At 35.5% G+C, this 21,496-nt stretch overlaps 2 protein-coding genes across 2 annotated transcripts; one reads left to right on the forward strand and one right to left on the reverse strand.

Moving 5' to 3' along the window:
• Positions 1–7,014: 7,014 nt before the first annotated feature.
• LOC113337173 (MDIS1-interacting receptor like kinase 2-like) lies at positions 7,015–10,766 on the reverse strand. The gene is made up of 3 exons (XM_026582869.1): positions 10,367–10,766; positions 7,538–9,058; positions 7,015–7,437 (listed from the first exon to the last, which is right to left on the reverse strand). Exons 1-3 carry the CDS (start codon positions 10,689–10,691, stop codon positions 7,049–7,051), a joined length of 2,235 nt encoding a protein of 744 aa, XP_026438654.1. The 5' UTR covers positions 10,692–10,766; the 3' UTR covers positions 7,015–7,048.
• A 1,044-nt stretch (positions 10,767–11,810) lies between these two features.
• Positions 11,811–16,635, forward strand: LOC113337221 (G-type lectin S-receptor-like serine/threonine-protein kinase LECRK3). The gene is made up of 2 exons (XM_026582920.1): positions 11,811–11,873; positions 14,530–16,635. The coding sequence occupies exons 1-2, from the start codon at positions 11,811–11,813 to the stop codon at positions 16,507–16,509; spliced, it is 2,043 nt and encodes a 680-aa protein (XP_026438705.1). The 3' UTR covers positions 16,510–16,635.
• The last annotated feature ends 4,861 nt before the right edge of the window (positions 16,636–21,496 follow it).

Below are 21,496 nucleotides of genomic sequence, written 5' to 3' on the forward strand. Positions count from 1 at the left end.
AAATTTGCTGCATACGAGAAGAAAGGGATTCGACAGATGAAAGGACATGTCTACGTATTCAAGTCCAACTGTAACCTTCTATTCTACATAGCTTGGAGCAGTGGTTGCAAACCAAAAAATTGGGTGGTCATGGCTTCGGAAACATGAAATTTTTCAATAGTGCTATTATAACAAGAATCGCTTGGAGGCTCATCTCAGAACCTGATTCCCTTTGGTCTACAACCATCTAATTACTTCAATAGTGAACATAACTTCGGAATGGACACAAAATCAAAAGATATGATCCTTGGCTATGGAAAGGTATCCTGAAACAGGTGGGTAACATACAAAGATGTTACAAATGGGAGATTGGAGATGGTAAACTAATCAAAATTTGGGAAGATAGAGGGATTGACCAAAAAGATGACATCCCCATCACGCTTGTTCAGTGTCCAAGTATTCTCCTTAATGTCAACCAGCTCATAAATAATATAGGGGATTGGGATATAGAAATCATTAAACTTGGTTCACTGAGGAGGATAAAAATGCAATCTGATCACCAACATAAATATTCAAAAAGAGGATTATATAATCTGGAGCCTAGCTGAGAATGGTAGATTCTCTATCAAGTCTCTGTATGACAGAAAAGCTCAAGAAAAATAAAAAATAATATTCACAACCCAGCGTAGAGTCTGATTTGGAAGCTTGATATATCTGTTGTACGCAAAATTATTTCAATATGTTTCTCCAAAATCGGAAAACCATAGCAACCATGTTTAGCCCAAACAGGTCCATCTCATCCAAATCCAGCGATTCAATATCTTCGGAAAGTTGTTTATTCTTTTATTAATCTATTAAGTGACGTCCAAAGTATTTGATTACTATTTTTCTTTTACACTGATTTTTATTTCAAATGTTTCAATAAAATTTTTTTTATAAGAATAATTTGGATTCAAGCAAAAAAAAAAAATCTTAAATTATTCTAAGACAATTTGATCAATTTTTTAATATCCAACGAGTACCAGAAATATATGTCCGATATAATTTCGGGGTCACTAGATTATGGTTTGAACACGATTTTTATAATCGGGTTTCGTTCCAGATCCACTGATGTCCAGGTGGAACCGATCCCGACAATAATCCTGATACAACCAGGCATCCACAACTTTTATGTTGGGTGACACAAACTTGGAGGGCCCGTGCATAGCTAAACAGTACACTTCATGTCAATTACTTATTTTTGGTAGGAATATATATAGTCTTATAAAAAATCTTCTCATCAAAATATTATCGTTCTTTGAATTTTATAGAAAATATTAGACAAATCATGTATAATAGCCTGCATACAAAAGTGTCCACGGATCATCGTGATGGTTAATAAGTGATAACTAAATAACCGATTAAACCATAACAGGGGACTCACACTTTTTGATTGCGCAATTGAGAAAAAGCAAAGACTAGTGCTTAGTGCCTTAGTTCAATCGATGATGTGGTGATAACAAATAGGACACAATGATGAGGACAAGTGAAAAAGTGGCAAACTTAGTTCAAATAATATCAAGAATCGAGATTGCATTAGATAATGTGTACAAATAGAAAAACCAGTACACTTACGACTATTAAGATGAATTGGAGTTAGTGAAGTGGATTAATGTTGTTCTCTTTCCATCCTTTACCTAAGATAGTGAAGGATTTGTCATAATCTTGTTTTCTTTGAGCTTTGGTGTGTGCAGAATTTTGGAGTCTGAGTTGCATATCCCTTGAGCAATACCAACACGGAGATGATGGAACGGTAACTGAACATTTTTGCTCAACTCTTTTTGATGGATTGGTCCATTTGGTTGTCAAGAAAAGCACACCCTTTTCAGTTTGGCCATGGCCAAAGTCGAAATTCACTTGGCTCAAACTCACATTCCAGCTCGGTACATACTTGTTAGATAAATACTCCGAATAAAATAAACATTAAATTAACCAAACAAATCACATATAATATAATTTGGGATTTACACAACTGTTTAACTCTGCAAGTATAAACTTTTCCACAATCTTAACATGAGAAGTAATCAAAAAAAAAAAAAAAAGATAGCATGCCAGCCGCCAGTAACAAATATTAGAATCTAAATCTCATATGTCTTCTGGAGGACGGCAACTATTTCTTGTTTCCGGGGGTTTAAATTCCTTTTGGTCGTCGTGGGTTAATCTTTTACGTTTGAGATTATGTTTCCAATCTTACCGAATTTCATGTCTACGCACAGAACAATTAAGTTTTGGCTTCGCCCATTTGAATATGCCCTTTTATCTCCCTGATTGTAAGTAAGATTTGCAAACTTACATTCTTGAGTCCTTCATTCTTGGTGTTTCTGCAACAAACAAATTCATATGGATATCAGACAAGAACTCATGTGCAGCAAGCTCTCAATTCAATAAAGATAATACACTTCCCAACTATCAGAATTTGAGTATGATAGAATCTGATAACAATCATTTGAATTTACCTAAACGAAGAATAACTAAGCATTCAAATAATATTCTTAACTTTGAGAATGAGAGAGAGACCTGTTGGTAGTAACTGGCCATCGTATGAATGAGTTGTAACAAACATATTCATCTACTTGTCCATCAAATTGATTAAGTTATCTCCGTAATCATTTGGTTTTGGTAGATGCTGGTCTTCTCTTTGAAAGTATATTTTTTCCAGAAATGGAGGAAGTAATTATTATTCCTGGAAATTTTTTAAAGACTTCTTTTAAATATAACTTGTATTTTATCGACCACAATTCATAATATTTTTTACAATCTATTAACCAAAGTCCAAATCATATCCCAAAATATATTTACTAGTTAGAAGAAATTCATATTTAGTTAGGTTGGATAGGTTAAATCTAACCGATCTAAAAACACAAATTCTGTTTTAATAAAAATCCATATCATGGAAAGAACTAAAATAATTAAATCACCTTTACAAGATCGCTAACTATACTCTTATTCATATCAATATCCCATCCCATAATACCTTCTTTTCTAAATAACATACTTGAGAACCAAAGTGCAAATTATAACCTCCTTGTGAGCATATCTAAGAATTTCATAGCACACCAATTCTTACTCATCCAGGCCGTGCTCTATTTGATACCAATTATTAATGAAATCAACATGTATGCATTAAATATACATGATATTCGGTAAATTTAGAATGAAATGATATCACATAAAACAGTGTAAGTAGGATATGAACCAGATCTCTTTTTTCGTACCGAGATCACATAAAACAGAATGTAATCATGTGTCTGTTTAAACACATACGGCAAACTATCACATATATCCACGCGACAAACTAAAAGACGTTTGAGGAAATTTCAACTTTATACGCAAATGATTTTTCTCTATTTATTTCAAACGGTAAACGACAACGAGTTTTCACCTTACAAGGAGCTCTAGGAACTCTGAAATATAATCCGTATAGTGAGGACTATCACCACTCTATCACCTGAGCGAGATCATGATTGAGTTTTGGATAAAGAGGATTCCCCTCTATCAATAGTAGGATTAAATTTGGTCAAATTTAATTAGGTCTTCCAATTTGAATGACACTCTCAACCCCATATTCCTTGCTTGCTATTAGAGTTCCCAAACCAACTCTAGGAACCAAAATAAACTCTCCTGCAAACAGTTTCTAATGCCACCACTGCCGGACAAGTACGTCGGTCAGATTCTTTACTAGGCCCTTGGTTCCAGTGATATTTGATTTTTTTAAAGGTGTAAAAGACGTCTGATAATAACATGTTCGGGCCGTTTCGGAATTACTACTATTTTACCATCAAATCTTTAGACAGTATTTACCTAAATACCCCTAATCTATACGAAGGGTAAATACAAACACTGTGTTTCCGTCCCTAAATCGGTTCAAATCTCTTCTAGTGAAGGGTTTAGTAGAACCCTAGAATTTCAATTTCTTTACATCAACTTCAATTTTCCACCAACGTTTAAATCCACAGTGATTGATTTCAATTTTGGCATGATTGTTCAAGTTTTGTAAGTTCCATCTTCTTCTTCATAGGAGCTACCATCACTTATCCAGAATTGTGTTTATTAGACAATGAATTTTTGGGGGTTTTTCACTTGAAGACTTCAGAAATTGGAATTTATGGTTCATGCATTGTGCCATTTCTACACTTAATAGGTACTTCCTTTTCAATCCTACCTAATTCAATCTGGGTTTTTTTAACTACAAATTTTTGGGGAGTTTTCTGAGGGTTACTGTTCAATTTAGGTTAACAATGGAAGGAACACCATTTGTTGATGTGGACGATAGAATCAGTAGGTTACCTGATGCCTTAATTCATTGTATCATGTCTTTCGTAGATACTAAATATGCAGTAAAAACTAGTGCTTTGTCTAAACGATGGATTCATATTTTGAAATCTCCACCATTTCTCAAATTCAATAGCAGTTGGTTTGCAGAAAACAAACAACATAGGTTCATCATGTTTGTAGACATGGTATTCATATTTCGCTAAGAGATTGATATTCAGAAGTTTAGTATGCATTGGGAGGATAACTCTGCATATGATGATCATATGGTGATAATGAATGTTAATAGATGGAATATTCATGCCGTGAAGTATAATGCTCAAAAATTAAGGATAGTAATCGGTGAATTGCATAATACTGCATAGGAAATTTCTCACCATCTCCTTAATTGTAAATCACTAACAAAGTTGAAAATTACGGGGAAAGGTAATGCCAGATGTTGAAGTATTATTTTACCAAGATCAATGAGTTCACCACAACTTAAAAGTTGAACTTATGTGGATTATCAATCTCCAATCTGGAATCATATAAAAGACTCTTTTCAAGTTGCCTAGTTCTTGAAGTTAAAGACTCTTTTCAAGCTGCCCGGTTCTTGAAGTTTTAGTAATAGTTGGTTCCAATATACAGACTGATAACCAAAGATATTAGGTTGTTGGTTATGCTAGCCTTAAGGTGTTTGCATACAGTTGTTGGTGTAGACGTCATTTGCCACAAAATGATACCATGGCTAACATTATCAAGTTGAATGCTCCAAATCTGGAACACCTCACTTGCAGATCTTTCTCGAGTCTTGACACAAGATTATTCTCTAGAAATCTCTTATCCACCATCCCAGCTGGTATACTTTGACATGACACTCGTAGAAAAACAAGTAGATGAGAATGCAGAAGCATATTCAAATTTTCCCTCCGAGGAAAAAGAAGTGTATGCTAAACGTTTATTGCAATTTCTAAAAGCGGTTTATCTGGTGAAAATTGTGGAATTATCAGCTGGATTCCTTGAGGTATGGGTGCTTCCTCTCTTCCACAAAGTATAATCTTAACATATTTGCATATATAATTTAAAGAACTGTCTATTCAAATCTATGAGAAGGCCAAGGGTACTGCTGCTTAAGGCTTAAGCAACCCGCCATTTATTACTTTACAAGAAGTTCTTGGCTACAATGATTATGTTTCTTGGTTATCAAAATGGTTGTCATTTTTGTGTTTCTTTTTCAAGTCTAGGATAAGGAGAAAGTACTAACAGTCAATGTTTCATTGGAGTTCTATTTTACAAATAATGATCGTGCTCTTTTAAGTATCTTGGTTTATTACTTTTAGCGAGATAATAGCTGCTATATTATTTAAAGAATTTTCTTTTCTTTCTCAAGGTTCTTTCACAAGCTCCTGACTTATTAGATTGTCAACACCCTCGCTTATCTGATCTACAAGAGGTTGCTTCAGGCTAACATACTTATTCAGCATTTCTCCTAATATAGCTGAACTTTACTTGACATTGAAGGAGGTAACATTAACGAAGCTCTTTGTTTTTTAATTTGGCCTGCAATGTTATTCCAACAGTTCTAGTCGAACATCTATATTTTTCATCTACCTCATTTGGCGACATTTATTTCTGTGTAACATCTTAATTTGAGGTGTTTCTTATTTTGTATTATTACCATTAAGTGACCTATCCGTTGTTGGAATTGTTCCGATATAGTCAAATTCAGCTGATGTTGGAGATGACTGGGTTGTCATCGCCAGGGATGTTGTCTAACCTCAAGTATATCATGATTGAAGAAGTGGAAGGATGTGATGTTGAGTTCAAAATTCTGAGATTTTTGTTAAAAAATGCAAAAGATTTGGAGGAACTTGTTATACCCTTTCATTCTAGTGCTGGCTCGTCTAATACAGTTAGACAAGTTGAGCGATTTAAGCAGAAGCTAAGTGCAGTTCCTACAGCTTCTTCAGATATCAAACTGGTGTCTAATATATGAACCAGCAACCAAAGAAATCAGATAATCAGATGTAGTAATCTAACTCGTCCATCATTATATTTGGTGCGAAGCAGCCCTTTCATATGCCTCTTATCGTTTTAAGATCACACCATGATGTTAACTGTGCGTCTTTTCTGGCATACCTTTATGAATGCTCTGTTTGATTTTGTGAGTTTAGAATGTTTAATATATGTAACTTCATTAGTATGATATTACTTCGCAGTTCACCTAAAGCTACCACAATTTTATATTTGAGCAGTAATATTCGACATTGTAAAAGGAAAGACAAGGACATCTTCCATCACTTCAACCACCAATATGCGATATGTCTGCAGTTTGGTAACTGCGAACACATTCACAGTAACAGTGCAGTTGTACTCTATATAAGTGTATGTGTTCTTGCCCTTGGGGAAGGCTGCTTAAGAGCAAACCTTGCATCCCTAGGTTGACATTCGTTTGACAACATTGAACCAACTGAGTTACATCAAAAGTCTACCTTTCTCAATTGGTACACTTACTCAATTGAGTTATTGTCCCAGCAGATAGATTTGTAATATCTAAAGAGTAGCCGTCGTGGATGAAGGCTTTCCTAGGGGCCGCTGTTTGTTTTCTAAGTATTGTATTCATGTTGTTGTCTTTCATCCTATATTACAAATGCATAGGATTAGGACTCAGGAAAAATAATAAGTGTTTTCGATTGATAGAATATATTTATGATTACTGAATAACTTAGACCTAACAAATGAAAAGAAAATAAGAAGATGACTTGGTAGTTTAAAATTATTATGACAGCAGTATATCTCCTAGAAAAATGGTTTCAAAAGGCTTGGCTAAATCTGCCCTGCTATGAGCTGACAATGATAGATCTACCGATACTTCTTGCATTGTCGGCCGAGTACATGGAACACTCCGTAAGCATGAAAAACCAACCTTCACGATGTACATTATTTCTTTCTTCACAATATCTGTGGGTGCTCCAATGCATTGGTCTAAGATGTCTCTCAACCTTACGTTTTGCCCAACCTTACTGGAAGAGGAAGATGAAGGAACATTAAGTTGGGAGAGTAATGTGATGATTTCAGATGGATGCCTTCCCATTAGTACTTCTAATATGATAACCCCAAAGCTATAAACATCACACTTCTCGGTCACCTTCATTGTATAGGCAAGCTCTGTAACAAAGAAAATGGACGTGAAATTTATTTCTTTATTTACTTCAGCAAAATGGTACCAATAACAATAAATTATAAGGGTTTGAGTTGAATCATATACCTGGAGAAACGTATCCGAAGGTTCCTGCAAGTGAAGTCCAATTGGATGAATCTGGCTTCAAAATCCTCGCCGTACCAAAATCAGAAATTCGAGCATCATATTCAGAGTCCAACAAAATGTTGTTACTAGATATGTCCCTGTGAACTATGGCTGGAACGCAGTCGTGGTGCATGTAAGCAAGTGCATCAGCTGTTCCCTTGATGAATCTTACCCTCTTTATCCAATCGAATTCCAAAGCTTGTTCCCCATCGCATAAAACATTTTTCAGACTTCCCCTTTCCATGAACTCATAAACCAAAAATGAGATTTTACTTTGAAGATTAAAACAATAACCGAAAAGTTTCACAATGTTTCGATGCCGGATTTCTGTCAATACCTGAACTTCACTTTCAAATGACTTAAGATCGTATATCTCATAATCTTCATCCGAGGAGTGAAGTTTCTTCACAGCAACAACCTGACCTGTTGATAGCTCTGCTTTGTAAACGCTCCCATATCCACCCGTTCCAATGCAAAATTTAGCATCAAAATTCTTGGTTGCTTCAATTATGTGTTCAAACACTATTTTCCCATCGTAATTCCAAATCGAAAATAAATTTCTTCCGGTATTGCTACCACTAGGTTGATTTCCAGTCACAAGATTTCTTACCGATCTTTTTCGAAGGCGAAACAAAATGGTGAAGAGTATGAATAAAAGAAACAACGAACTAAGGAATGGAAGTAGGATCACGAGCAAAAGCTTATGCTTGTCTTGTTTTTTCCGTATCATAACCAAAGAATTGCATGGTTTTAAACCTCGAGAATTATTACCACATAACCCTTTGTTATTCTTCAATGAATCGACTGGAGCATCTTCAAAGGCCTTGATATCCGGAAGAGGACCACTCAACTCATTGTATGAAACATTGACAGTGGTTAAGCTGAACATTTGATCAAGTGAAGCTGGAATAGATCCGGAAAGCTTGTTGTGAGATAAATCGAGTGTTATCAGTTTGCTTAGTTTTTCTAGAGATGATGGTATCTCTCCGCTGAACTCATTGTAACTAAGATCTAACAAAATCTGTAACGACTCCAAGTTTCCGATCTGGGGTGGGATGCTATCATTAAAATTGTTTGAGCTCAAATTCAAAGATAGTAAGTTAGAACACTCCCCTAATTGTTTGGGTATTGATCCGATGAGTTTATTATTTGACAAGTCGAGATATTGCAGGATGGATAACATTCCAATTTCAGAGGATAAACTACCGGAAAGTCGGTTATGATGCAAAATCAACTTGCTCAATGAAGACAGTTTAAACAACTCCTTAGGAATTTCCCCAACTAATTTATTTGAATGAATATAAAGTTCAGCTAAATTCTTCAACTTTCCAATTTCAGAAGGTATTCTGCCTGTGATATTGTTCATTGAGAAAGATAACATTGTCAAATTTTGACAATCCCCCCAGTCTTTTGAGAGTTCACCATACAACATATTGTAATTCACAGCAAATATCTCCAGATGCGGATATACGTGAAACGCCTCTGTTATATTTAAAAGAGATTATTTCCCTTATTGGCCTGATTTCCGGTCAAGATATTATTCTCTGTAGTTAATGACTTTCATATGATAATAATATATATTGAGAATCCGATTAAGGGATTACTCAAGGAAGTTTATTCTTCCATTAATATTATCTATCAGTTAATTACGTTCAAGCCCGAGAGTTCTAATGCTGGTGCAATTTCTAAGGCTTCGTGGTATAGGACCCGTGAAATGGTTATTTCCTACCAGAAACTTTTCAAGTGTTCCTCTTTGACAAACGTTTTGGGGTAAAAAACCAGAGAACTTGTTCTCCATCAAACTCAACACTTTCAACTGTGTTAGGTTGTTAATTCCTATTGGTAACGAGCCACTTAATTGATTTCCAAAAAGATCTAAAATAGTCAAAATTTTCAAGTTACACACAGAAGCAGGGATTGGACCATTGAGTTTATTAACGTTCAAATATAAGGTTGTAAGAGACCTTAGCCTTCCTATATCTCGAGGTATGATGCCAAAAAGGTTATTAGAAGAAAATGATAAATAGGTCAAATTTGTTAAATTGCATATTGAAGGAGGGATTGAACCGATGAGATTGTTTGTGGACAAATCAAACATGGTGAGAGAGTGTAGCCTTCCTAAATCTTGAGGAATGAGTCCGGAGAGTTGGTTATCCCATATGTAAAGAACCTCTAACCTATTTAAATCTGTTAAAGAAGTGGGGATTGAACCATTGAGATTGTTTTTGTACAAAGCCAAGATAGTAAGAGACCTTAGCCTTCCTATATCTCCAGGTATGATGCCAGAAAGGTTGTTTGTGTGAAGGGAAAGATATTCCAACCTACTCAGATTGGTTAAAGAGGTGGGGATTGAACCACTGAGATTATTACCGTGCAAATTTAAGAGGGTAAGAAAACTCACCCTTCCGATATCTCGAGGAATGATACCTGAGATTTGATTTCTATAAATTGATAATCTAGTCAATTTAGTCAGCTTGCATATAGAAGTGGGGATCGAACTGGTTAGATTGTTTTGGTACAACAATAGTAAAGAGAGAAAATATAAATTGCCAATTTCTTGAGGGATGGATCCAGTAATTTGATTTTGAGAAAGGTCTAACAAACGAAGATTTGTGAGAAAACCTATTTCTGGTGGAATAGGTCCAGAAAATTCATTGACAGAAAGATCTAGGTGGGTGAGTTTTGGAAGATTGCTAATTTGGGATGGAATGGCTCCGAAGAGTTTGTTTTGGCTCAAGTTAAGACTAATCAAATTGGGAAAAGATGAAAAGTCGAAAATATAGAGCGTACCTTGTAAACCCAAACCTGTTACATTCAATTCTGCGACGTTTCCCTCATTGTTACAAGTGATTCCATACCACTTGCATGGAGTCGTGCTACTCCAAGTAGAATTCATCTTCCAAGAAGAGAGGAGAGAATGATTTTTGTTCACAAGGCTTGATTTCCATTTCAAAAGATCATCTACTTCTTGTTCTACACCTACTACTTGTAAGTGTTGTTTATTAAAAGTTGAAGAAAAAGAAGAACCATCAGCAGAAACAACAATGCTGTAAGATGATAACAGTAATGCCAACACTAGTAAAATATGAGTGGAAAGTTTTACTCGTTGAGACATTTTGAATAAAGAGGAAAGAATTTTAGTTTATGGCTGATGATCCACTAATGAAGCACAAGGGGTTCTTATAATAAATTCATGTTTTATTTGATTCGGAAGACTTTTTTCCAGTCAACTGATATTTTTATTTTGGAAAAATATGCCTGCTCCATCTACCTATCTGGGAAGGTGTTTTTGATGGGTATGAATATGGTCCTCAGTTTGCCCTTCTGCTCAGGTCTCTTGCTTCATTTGGCCTACAGACTCACATGATAAGGCTTTGTGTGGTTGAATATAATTAATAAACAACAACTATAACAATCTGCCCTTCTTCTCAGGTATCTTGCTTCATTTAGACAAAAAGACTTCGAGTAATTACTTTCACCTATTCTACAACTACTATTACTTTCTGGACTCTTTCACAACTATTTTGTCTGGTATCTTAGATTCCCTTATTCTGTTAATTATAGTATGCCGAAGTGTTAAGGGACATAATTACATGTTTTATTTTCAAGCCCTTGTGGTCAGAGGAAACCTCAACAAGAACGGATCTATATTGCCACCACAATTGGGTCTATGAGAATACAAATGCTAATTACGGTTTACCATAAATAAGGTCACCAGAGAAGTTAGTCAGTGTTAATCCACACATGACTAGAATAACACAAATGATTTATTATTTCTCCACCCGTAAATTAAGTAACGGTGGAGAAATCAAGGATTTTTTGAGAGAGGGCATTAGTGAGTTAAAGGGAAGCACTATTGGTTCTTCAAGATATTCAGGCAGTCAATAGAGGCACACCATAAAAAACTAGATTTCTTTAAGAAATTATATTACTTGAGTATAGCATATGGTCTAATGGCATTACATCAGATTGAGATCCTATTTTGATGATTGTAGATTTGAGTGATTTCCATGGCGAGTGTAGATGTAATCCCACCAAAATATCAGTGGTTGTTTTACTGTTATTATTGGTTTTAACAGTTAACTATACCACTTATCTATAATAGATAAATATCAATGACTGGTACCGACAATCAGGATTTTGAGTAATTACCCTAACAATAGAAGAAAGTAAGAGTTCATGCACCAATTCTAAACATTTACCTTAATTCATCAAATCACCAGAGAGGTCAGTAATGAATGTTGGAGCAGCTGAAAATGGATGGCCTCTCTGGTATACTCTGATACGTGAAAATATAGTCATTTGTCAGAATTTAGCAACGAAAATTTAACATAGAGGTTATTAGGTGAGAAAAAAGGGAATTACTACTAATGCTTACCAAAGGTGGGAGGACTTTCAAGGTATTCAGGCATTTTACCTTTAAGACCCTTCTCTGCTCTCCCCAAAACACATGAATCTCCAATACCATGCCAGAACAATTGTAATCAAACACTATATGCTATTAGCAATTGAACAAAAATTTCAGCAACATATTTAGTAGATCGTCTGATTGAATTACATGAGATTTAGATCGTAGTATAATGATTTCACATGAATCACCCGTTATCCCATCTTTTTCTTCAATAATTTTATGAGCCTCAGTTGCCTCCAACATATATTTTGGGTACTTTTGAAGCATATGAAATCCCTATTTTTTATATTTGACATAAAAATTTGTTTGTAGATTAAAAAAAAAAGAAAAAAAAAAGACCAGGTTTGATAACATGAAAATTTGTTCACTTGCACTGTATTTTATGGATTGTTAGATTGTCTGGTTTGCCTTACTATCGTTTCAAATTCCTACACGGTTTCTTGAGGTAAGGTTTATGTCCTCATCCGTTTGTTGTTTTTTCTTAATATAGTGCTTCACGATCAGCGTCGAATTTACCAAAAAAAATCGAGATCCTTGACTTACAGGTCTTGTGTCATATTTTTATATATGTAACTCTTGTTTAAAACGTGGGTACCTGTCTTTTGTCACATTCTTAACTAACACCGTCAAACCGTGACTACAGCTCAATTGTAACACTGCAACTCATAACGAATACTAAACCGTGGATAAAGGTCATATTAATCCTTTTAACAATAGTAACTCTTTCCTAAACCGTGGTTAAAGGTTAATTATAACAGTGTTAAGTTCGTATAGCCTGATCAATTGTGGATAAAGTTTTTTGTGACGGTTTAGTATAAATAACTTTAGAATAAACCGTGGCTACAGATAAATTATGACAGTTTAGTAAAGGGATCCCACCACAACAGTGGCTAAAGGTCATATGTAACACTTCGTCCTACCGTGGTTACAGGTCTTTTGTCATAGTTCTGTATGAGTAACGATTCTTTGTAGCGGCTAAAGGTCATATGTAACAGTTTTGAACTAATAACAGTTTCCAGAACCGTGGTCAATATAATATTTTGCATTAGGTACTCGACTAAACCGTGGTATAGGTGAATCGTGAAAGGTTTTAATTAGTAACGACTTGTAAACAATGGTGTCACCTAATATATCAATTACCGAGACGAAAACCAAATATCAGTCAAAAACTTAAGGGGTACCTAGTATCCGTCTAACGTTTAAGGCGGATACTGGGTCCCGTAAAGTACGTTATTTTGAAGGGTATTCAGTATCCATCCCTTTGGCTTGGCTACAAGAAGTATTAGATGTGATCCCTCATCTAGACAAGCCAAAGCTTTTGGCCAGATTCTAGCCAAGAGTTGGACTACAGTGGATGCTTTTGACTATATTCTGGCCAAAGACAAGGGATGGAGAGCACCGTAGTGCTTTGCCTAAATGGTAAAAATTGTAGCTGGAGGTTAGTGATAAGTGGATAATGTTTCAAACTTGTTTGATGCGTGTGTATATGCAACACTTGATTAGAATGACATTTTTGATGAAAATAGCAAATAGAACAGTGGATTACGTCTACTCTAGGAGGAAAAAATGGGTTTCTAATAAAGCTTAAAGACTATGACTCACCTTGGTCGCAAAGATTTTGGCATCCCATGAGTGTTTGTAGCCAAATAATATATTCACCCCATCATTTAGAGACCATAAGTTGGGCTCTTTGGCGGAAAAAATAATTCGTCTGGAGAAATGTGTGAATATCTAGGACAAAGAGGTTTCGACTTCTTCTTCTATTTAACTGGAATAATTTCCTCTTCTTCTTTTACTTCTTCTTCTTCTTGTTTTACTTCTTCTTGCTCTCCTCCTCCTCATCCCCCTCCTTGTTCTTCCCCTATATCTTCATCCTCTTCATTTCCTTCCTCTTCTCCATTATTATCTCCTTCCTCTTCTTCCCTATCTTCCTCATCATTATTTTCTGTTTCAATAGCATGATCAATTCTATCTTCCATCACCTCTTTATCGAAATTTTCTTATTTGACGTTATCGGGGATAACAACTTCCGATAATAATTCCCCTCCATGATTATCATTTTTAGCAGCGAGGTTTCGAAATCCAAGTGTATTCTACCACGAGGTGGAGTTCTCAAACCTTCGGCTACCGGTGGATTATTTTTTCTTCCTTTTATCCTAATTAATGAAAATTAAATTATTAGCAAAATAAAATATTGGGTTATCAAATATAATATATAACTAAAACAAAAACGACATTCAGTGTCAACAAATAACAATTTGGTTACTTGATATAACTTGTGTCATAACCAAACTATCAGAAAAACATTCGGTTACCAAAAATTTTACTCGAAAGAACTGAACTCTACCTTTCCTTAGAAATACAAAGTTATGTTACCTTAAAAGTTTTGCATGATCACCGAACTCTAAAGTTTGGTTACCTGTTTACTTTGGGACATAAGCGAACTCCTAAGTTCAGTTACGAAAATATTTCAAATTCAGACGAAGTGTTCTTATGGATAGGAGTCGGTTATCAAATCTAGAGTCTTCTAAAATTCTCCTAGCCGAAAACCTACACATTGAATAATAAGCTTTATTCACGTGTCAATGATACTTCATTCTCAAATGGAAGGTTTAGGCTCCGACTCCCGAATACGAAAAGTTTAGTACTCCAACCAGTGGCATTTCCGAGCCTCACAGAAAATCGGTACCAGCCTTATTTTAATTCAAGTTCGTTACCAAGGGGTAACCTTAAGGTTAAACAGTTTGTATTCAATGAGTCGGGCCATATTTACATTGCAAGCAAGAATGGTAGTATTATGAATATCTTCCAGTCAGAAACTTTTTTCCCGGCCACGGGTGTCTATTACAGAGCCACACTCGACTATGATGGAGTTTTCACACAATATTCTCACCCAAAGAACACTTCTGCTCCAGGGCAATTCTGGAGCACTGTGCGATATATACCAGATAATATATGTACCAGTTTCGAAGGTAGACTTGGTAGTGGTGCTTGTGGATATAACAGCTACTGCGAACTCACTTCCAACGGAAGGACAAGTTGTCAATGCCCTCCTGGGTTTGATTTCATTGATTCAAATAACAGATTTGGTGGTTGCACACCAAATTTTGATTTACAAAGATGCCGTGGAGAGGACACGAGGAAGCCAAACGAATTATTCGAGTTGCGGACCTTGAGAAATGTAGATTGGACGACGTCCGACTATGAAAGTTTGGAGGGTTACAATGAACAGGATTGTAGAAGCTCATGCTTGAGCGACTGTCTTTGTGCGGTTGCTTTATTTAGAGAGGGAATTTGTTGGAAGAAGAAGCTACCACTCCCAAATGGTAGGCTTGATGTTTCTGTGAACGGAAATGCTTTAATCAAAGTAAGGAAGGATAATGGCTCATCAGAAGAAGAAGATCCCCAGTCGCAAAGAAAATTCAGAAGGAGAAATCGATCAACATTGATTCTGGTAGGGTCACTGCTTTTAGGCAGCTCATTTTTTTTCAACCTCCTATTTTTAGCTGTTATCTTTGTGGTCATGTTCTTCATGAACAAGACACTGAGAAAAAAAACGCAGAAGACGAGTGTTTTGAGATCCAGTCTCCATTCATTTACATATCAAGGGCTTGAAGAAGCCACGGAAGGGTTTTCAGAAGAGATAGGAAGGGGCGCTTTCGGCATTGTGTATAAAGGATTCACAGAAGAAATGGGTTCCATTGCAGTGAAGAAATTAGACAAAGTGTTCCATCAAGGGGAAAAGGAATTCAAATCTGAAGTCAACACAATAGGTCAGACACATCACAAGAATCTGGTCCGACTTCTCGGGTTCTGCGACGAGGGCCAACACAGACTACTAGTATATGAGTTCATGAGCAACAACAGTTTGGCAGATCATCTCTTCGGGATTTCAAAACCAGACTGGAATCGACGAGTCCAAATTGCATTTGGTATATCAAGAGGACTTATGTATTTGCACGAAGAATGTAGCACCCAAATCATCCACTGTGATATAAAGCCTCAAAACATACTACTGGATGACAGTTTTACTGCGAAAATTTCAGACTTCGGATTGGCAAAGCTTTTGATAACTAGCCAAACTCGAGCTTCCACGGGGATTAGAGGGACTAGAGGATATGTCGCGCCAGAATGGTTCAGGAACACACCAGTCTCATCAAAAGTGGATGTTTATAGTTTTGGAGTTATGCTACTAGAGATCATATGTTGCAGGAAGGGAGTCGTACCGGAGCTAGTAGAAGAAGAGATAAAAGCCATTCTCACCGACTGGGCATACGATTGCTACAGCCAAGGGAAACTAGAAGATTTGGTGGAGAATGATGAGGAAGTAACGAATGACATGAGGAGATTCGAGAGGCTGGTGATGATAGCTATTTGGTGTATTCAAGATGAACCATCACTTCGACCATCCATGAAGAAAGTAACGCAGATGCTAGAAGGGGTACTTGAAGTTTCTGCACCCCCATGTCCTTATCAGTTTAAGGAATATGTTGGAAACAGCAGTGAATGTAATGATGTATAGTAACCGGTGTCATGTTTCTTTGTTATGTTAGTATAGCTGTTAACTCTAGTAATATCTATGTTTTCAAGTCCAATTGTAACTGTGTTTGATAAGTTCAATAAAACTAAGAAATAAATTTGCTGCATACGAGAAGAAAGGGATTCGACAGATGAAAGGACATGTCTACGTATTCAAGTCCAACTGTAACCTTCTATTCTACATAGCTTGGAGCAGTGGTTGCAAACCAAAAAATTGGGTGGTCATGGCTTCGGAAACATGAAATTTTTCAATAGTGCTATTATAACAAGAATCGCTTGGAGGCTCATCTCAGAACCTGATTCCCTTTGGTCTACAACCATCTAATTACTTCAATAGTGAACATAACTTCGGAATGGACACAAAATCAAAAGATATGATCCTTGGCTATGGAAAGGTATCCTGAAACAGGTGGGTAACATACAAAGATGTTACAAATGGGAGATTGGAGATGGTAAACTAATCAAAATTTGGGAAGATAGAGGGATTGACCAAAAAGATGACATCCCCATCACGCTTGTTCAGTGTCCAAGTATTCTCCTTAATGTCAACCAGCTCATAAATAATATAGGGGATTGGGATATAGAAATCATTAAACTTGGTTCACTGAGGAGGATAAAAATGCAATCTGATCACCAACATAAATATTCAAAAAGAGGATTATATAATCTGGAGCCTAGCTGAGAATGGTAGATTCTCTATCAAGTCTCTGTATGACAGAAAAGCTCAAGAAAAATAAAAAATAATATTCACAACCCAGCGTAGAGTCTGATTTGGAAGCTTGATATATCTGTTGTACGCAAAATTATTTCAATATGTTTCTCCAAAATCGGAAAACCATAGCAACCATGTTTAGCCCAAACAGGTCCATCTCATCCAAATCCAGCGATTCAATATCTTCGGAAAGTTGTTTATTCTTTTATTAATCTATTAAGTGACGTCCAAAGTATTTGATTACTATTTTTCTTTTACACTGATTTTTATTTCAAATGTTTCAATAAAATTTTTTTTATAAGAATAATTTGGATTCAAGCAAAAAAAAAAAATCTTAAATTATTCTAAGACAATTTGATCAATTTTTTAATATCCAACGAGTACCAGAAATATATGTCCGATATAATTTCGGGGTCACTAGATTATGGTTTGAACACGATTTTTATAATCGGGTTTCGTTCCAGATCCACTGATGTCCAGGTGGAACCGATCCCGACAATAATCCTGATACAACCAGGCATCCACAACTTTTATGTTGGGTGACACAAACTTGGAGGGCCCGTGCATAGCTAAACAGTACACTTCATGTCAATTACTTATTTTTGGTAGGAATATATATAGTCTTATAAAAAATCTTCTCATCAAAATATTATCGTTCTTTGAATTTTATAGAAAATATTAGACAAATCATGTATAATAGCCTGCATACAAAAGTGTCCACGGATCATCGTGATGGTTAATAAGTGATAACTAAATAACCGATTAAACCATAACAGGGGACTCACACTTTTTGATTGCGCAATTGAGAAAAAGCAAAGACTAGTGCTTAGTGCCTTAGTTCAATCGATGATGTGGTGATAACAAATGAGGACACAGTGATGAGGACAAGTGAAAAAGTGGCAAACTTAGTTCAAATAATATCAAGAATCGAGATTGCATTAGATAATGTGTACAAATAGAAAAACCAGTACACTTACGACTATTAAGATGAATTGGAGTTAGTGAAGTGGATTAATGTTGTTCTCTTTCCATCCTTTACCTAAGATAGTGAAGGATTTGTCATAATCTTGTTTTCTTTGAGCTTTGGTGTGTGCAGAATTTTGGAGTCTGAGTTGCATATCCCTTGAGCAATACCAACACGGAGATGATGGAACGGTAACTGAACATTTTTGCTCAACTCTTTTTGATGGATTGGTCCATTTGGTTGTCAAGAAAAGCACACCCTTTTCAGTTTGGCCATGGCCAAAGTCGAAATTCACTTGGCTCAAACTCACATTCCAGCTCGGTACATACTTGTTAGATAAATACTCCGAATAAAATAAACATTAAATTAACCAAACAAATCACATATATAATTTGGGATTTACACAACTGTTTAACTCTGCAAGTATAAACTTTTCCACAATCTTAACATGAGAAGTAATCAAAAAAAAAAAAAAAGATAGCATGCCAGCCGCCAGTAACAAATATTAGAATCTAAATCTCATATGTCTTCTGGAGGACGGCAACTATTTCTTGTTTCCGGGGGTTTAAATTCCTTTTGGTCGTCGTGGGTTAATCTTTTACGTTTGAGATTATGTTTCCAATCTTACCGAATTTCATGTCTACGCACAGAACAATTAAGTTTTGGCTTCGCCCATTTGAATATGCCCTTTTATCTCCCTGATTGTAAGGAAGATTTGCAAACTTACATTCTTGAGTCCTTCATTCTTGGTGTTTCTGCAACAAACAAATTCATATGGATATCAGACAAGAACTCATGTGCAGCAAGCTCTCAATTCAATAAAGATAATACACTTCCCAACTATCAGAATTTGAGTATGATAGAATCTGATAACAATCATTTGAATTTACCTAAACGAAGAATAACTAAGCATTCAAATAATATTCTTAACTTTGAGAATGAGAGAGAGACCTGTTGGTAGTAACTGGCCATCGTATGAATGAGTTGTAACAAACATATTCATCTACTTGTCCATCAAATTGATTAAGTTATCTCCGTAATCATTTGGTTTTGGTAGATGCTGGTCTTCTCTTTGAAAGTATATTTTTTCCAGAAATGGAGGAAGTAATTATTATTCCTGGAAATTTTTTAAAGACTTCTTTTAAATATAACTTGTATTTTTATCGACCACAATTCATAATATTTTTTACAATCTATTAACCAAAGTCCAAATCATATCCCAAAATATATTTACTAGTTAGAAGAAATTCATATTTAGTTAGGTTGGATAGGTTAAATCTAACCGATCTAAAAACACAAATTCTGTTTTAATAAAAATCCATATCATGGAAAGAACTAAAATAATTAAATCACCTTTACAAGATCGCTAACTATACTCTTATTCATATCAATATCCCATCCCATAATACCTTCTTTTCTAAATAACATACTTGAGAACCAAAGTGCAAATTATAACCTCCTTGTGAGCATATCTAAGAATTTCATAGCACACCAATTCTTACTCATCCAGGCCGTGCTCTATTTGATACCAATTATTAATGAAATCAACATGTATGCATTAAATATACATGATATTCGGTAAATTTAGAATGAAATGATATCACATAAAACAGTGTAAGTAGGATATGAACCAGATCTCTTTTTTCGTACCGAGATCACATAAAACAGAATGTAATCATGTGTCTGTTTAAACACATACGGCAAACTATCACATATATCCACGCGACAAACTAAAAGACGTTTGAGGAAATTTCAACTTTATACGCAAATGATTTTTCTCTATTTATTTCAAACGGTAAACGACAACGAGTTTTCACCTTACAAGGAGCTCTAGGAACTCTGAAATATAATCCGTATAGTGAGGACTATCACCACTCTATCACCTGAGCGAGATCATGATTGAGTTTTGGATAAAGAGGATTCCCCTCTATCAATAGTAGGATTAAATTTGGTCAAATTTAATTAGGTCTTCCAATTTGAATGACACTCTCAACCCCATATTCCTTGCTTGCTATTAGAGTTCCCAAACCAACTCTAGGAACCAAAATAAACTCTCCTGCAAACAGTTTCTAATGCCACCACTGCCGGACAAGTACGTCGGTCAGATTCTTTACTAGGCCCTTGGTTCCAGTGATATTTGATTTTTTTAAAGGTGTAAAAGACGTCTGATAATAACATGTTCGGGCCGTTTCGGAATTACTACTATTTTACCATCAAATCTTTAGACAGTATTTACCTAAATACCCCTAATCTATACGAAGGGTAAATACAAACACTGTGTTTCCGTCCCTAAATCGGTTCAAATCTCTTCTAGTGAAGGGTTTAGTAGAACCCTAGAATTTCAATTTCTTTACATCAACTTCAATTTTCCACCAACGTTTAAATCCACAGTGATTGATTTCAATTTTGGCATGATTGTTCAAGTTTTGTAAGTTCCATCTTCTTCTTCATAGGAGCTACCATCACTTATCCAGAATTGTGTTTATTAGACAATGAATTTTTGGGGGTTTTTCACTTGAAGACTTCAGAAATTGGAATTTATGGTTCATGCATTGTGCCATTTCTACACTTAATAGGTACTTCCTTTTCAATCCTACCTAATTCAATCTGGGTTTTTTTAACTACAAATTTTTGGGGAGTTTTCTGAGGGTTACTGTTCAATTTAGGTTAACAATGGAAGGAACACCATTTGTTGATGTGGACGATAGAATCAGTAGGTTACCTGATGCCTTAATTCATTGTATCATGTCTTTCGTAGATACTAAATATGCAGTAAAAACTAGTGCTTTGTCTAAACGATGGATTCATATTTTGAAATCTCCACCATTTCTCAAATTCAATAGCAGTTGGTTTGCAGAAAACAAACAACATAGGTTCATCATGTTTGTAGACATGGTATTCATATTTCGCTAAGAGATTGATATTCAGAAGTTTAGTATGCATTGGGAGGATAACTCTGCATATGATGATCATATGGTGATAATGAATGTTAATAGATGGAATATTCATGCCGTGAAGTATAATGCTCAAAAATTAAGGATAGTAATCGGTGAATTGCATAATACTGCATAGGAAATTTCTCACCATCTCCTTAATTGTAAATCACTAACAAAGTTGAAAATTACGGGGAAAGGTAATGCCAGATGTTGAAGTATTATTTTACCAAGATCAATGAGTTCACCACAACTTAAAAGTTGAACTTATGTGGATTATCAATCTCCAATCTGGAATCATATAAAAGACTCTTTTCAAGTTGCCTAGTTCTTGAAGTTAAAGACTCTTTTCAAGCTGCCC

Source organism: Papaver somniferum, unplaced genomic scaffold (genome assembly GCF_003573695.1).
Source record: "Papaver somniferum cultivar HN1 unplaced genomic scaffold, ASM357369v1 unplaced-scaffold_158, whole genome shotgun sequence".
In the NCBI taxonomy this organism is placed as follows: domain Eukaryota; kingdom Viridiplantae; phylum Streptophyta; class Magnoliopsida; order Ranunculales; family Papaveraceae; genus Papaver; species Papaver somniferum.

Coding starts and splice junctions, on each gene's coding strand:
- LOC113337173 (XM_026582869.1), bottom strand. CDS start 10,691: ATGTCTCAACGAGTAAAACTTTCCACTCATATTTTACTAGTGTTGGCA. Junction 9,059..10,366: donor AACAGGTTTGGGTTTACAAG/GTACGCTCTATA, acceptor TAAATATAACAG/AGGCGTTTCACGTATATCCG. Junction 7,438..7,537: donor CTTCGGATACGTTTCTCCAG/GTATATGATTCA, acceptor TCTTTGTTACAG/AGCTTGCCTATACAATGAAG.
- LOC113337221 (XM_026582920.1), top strand. CDS start 11,811: ATGAATGTTGGAGCAGCTGAAAATGGATGGCCTCTCTGGTATACTCTG. Junction 11,874..14,529: donor CTCTGATACGTGAAAATATA/GTCATTTGTCAG, acceptor AAATTCTCCTAG/CCGAAAACCTACACATTGAA.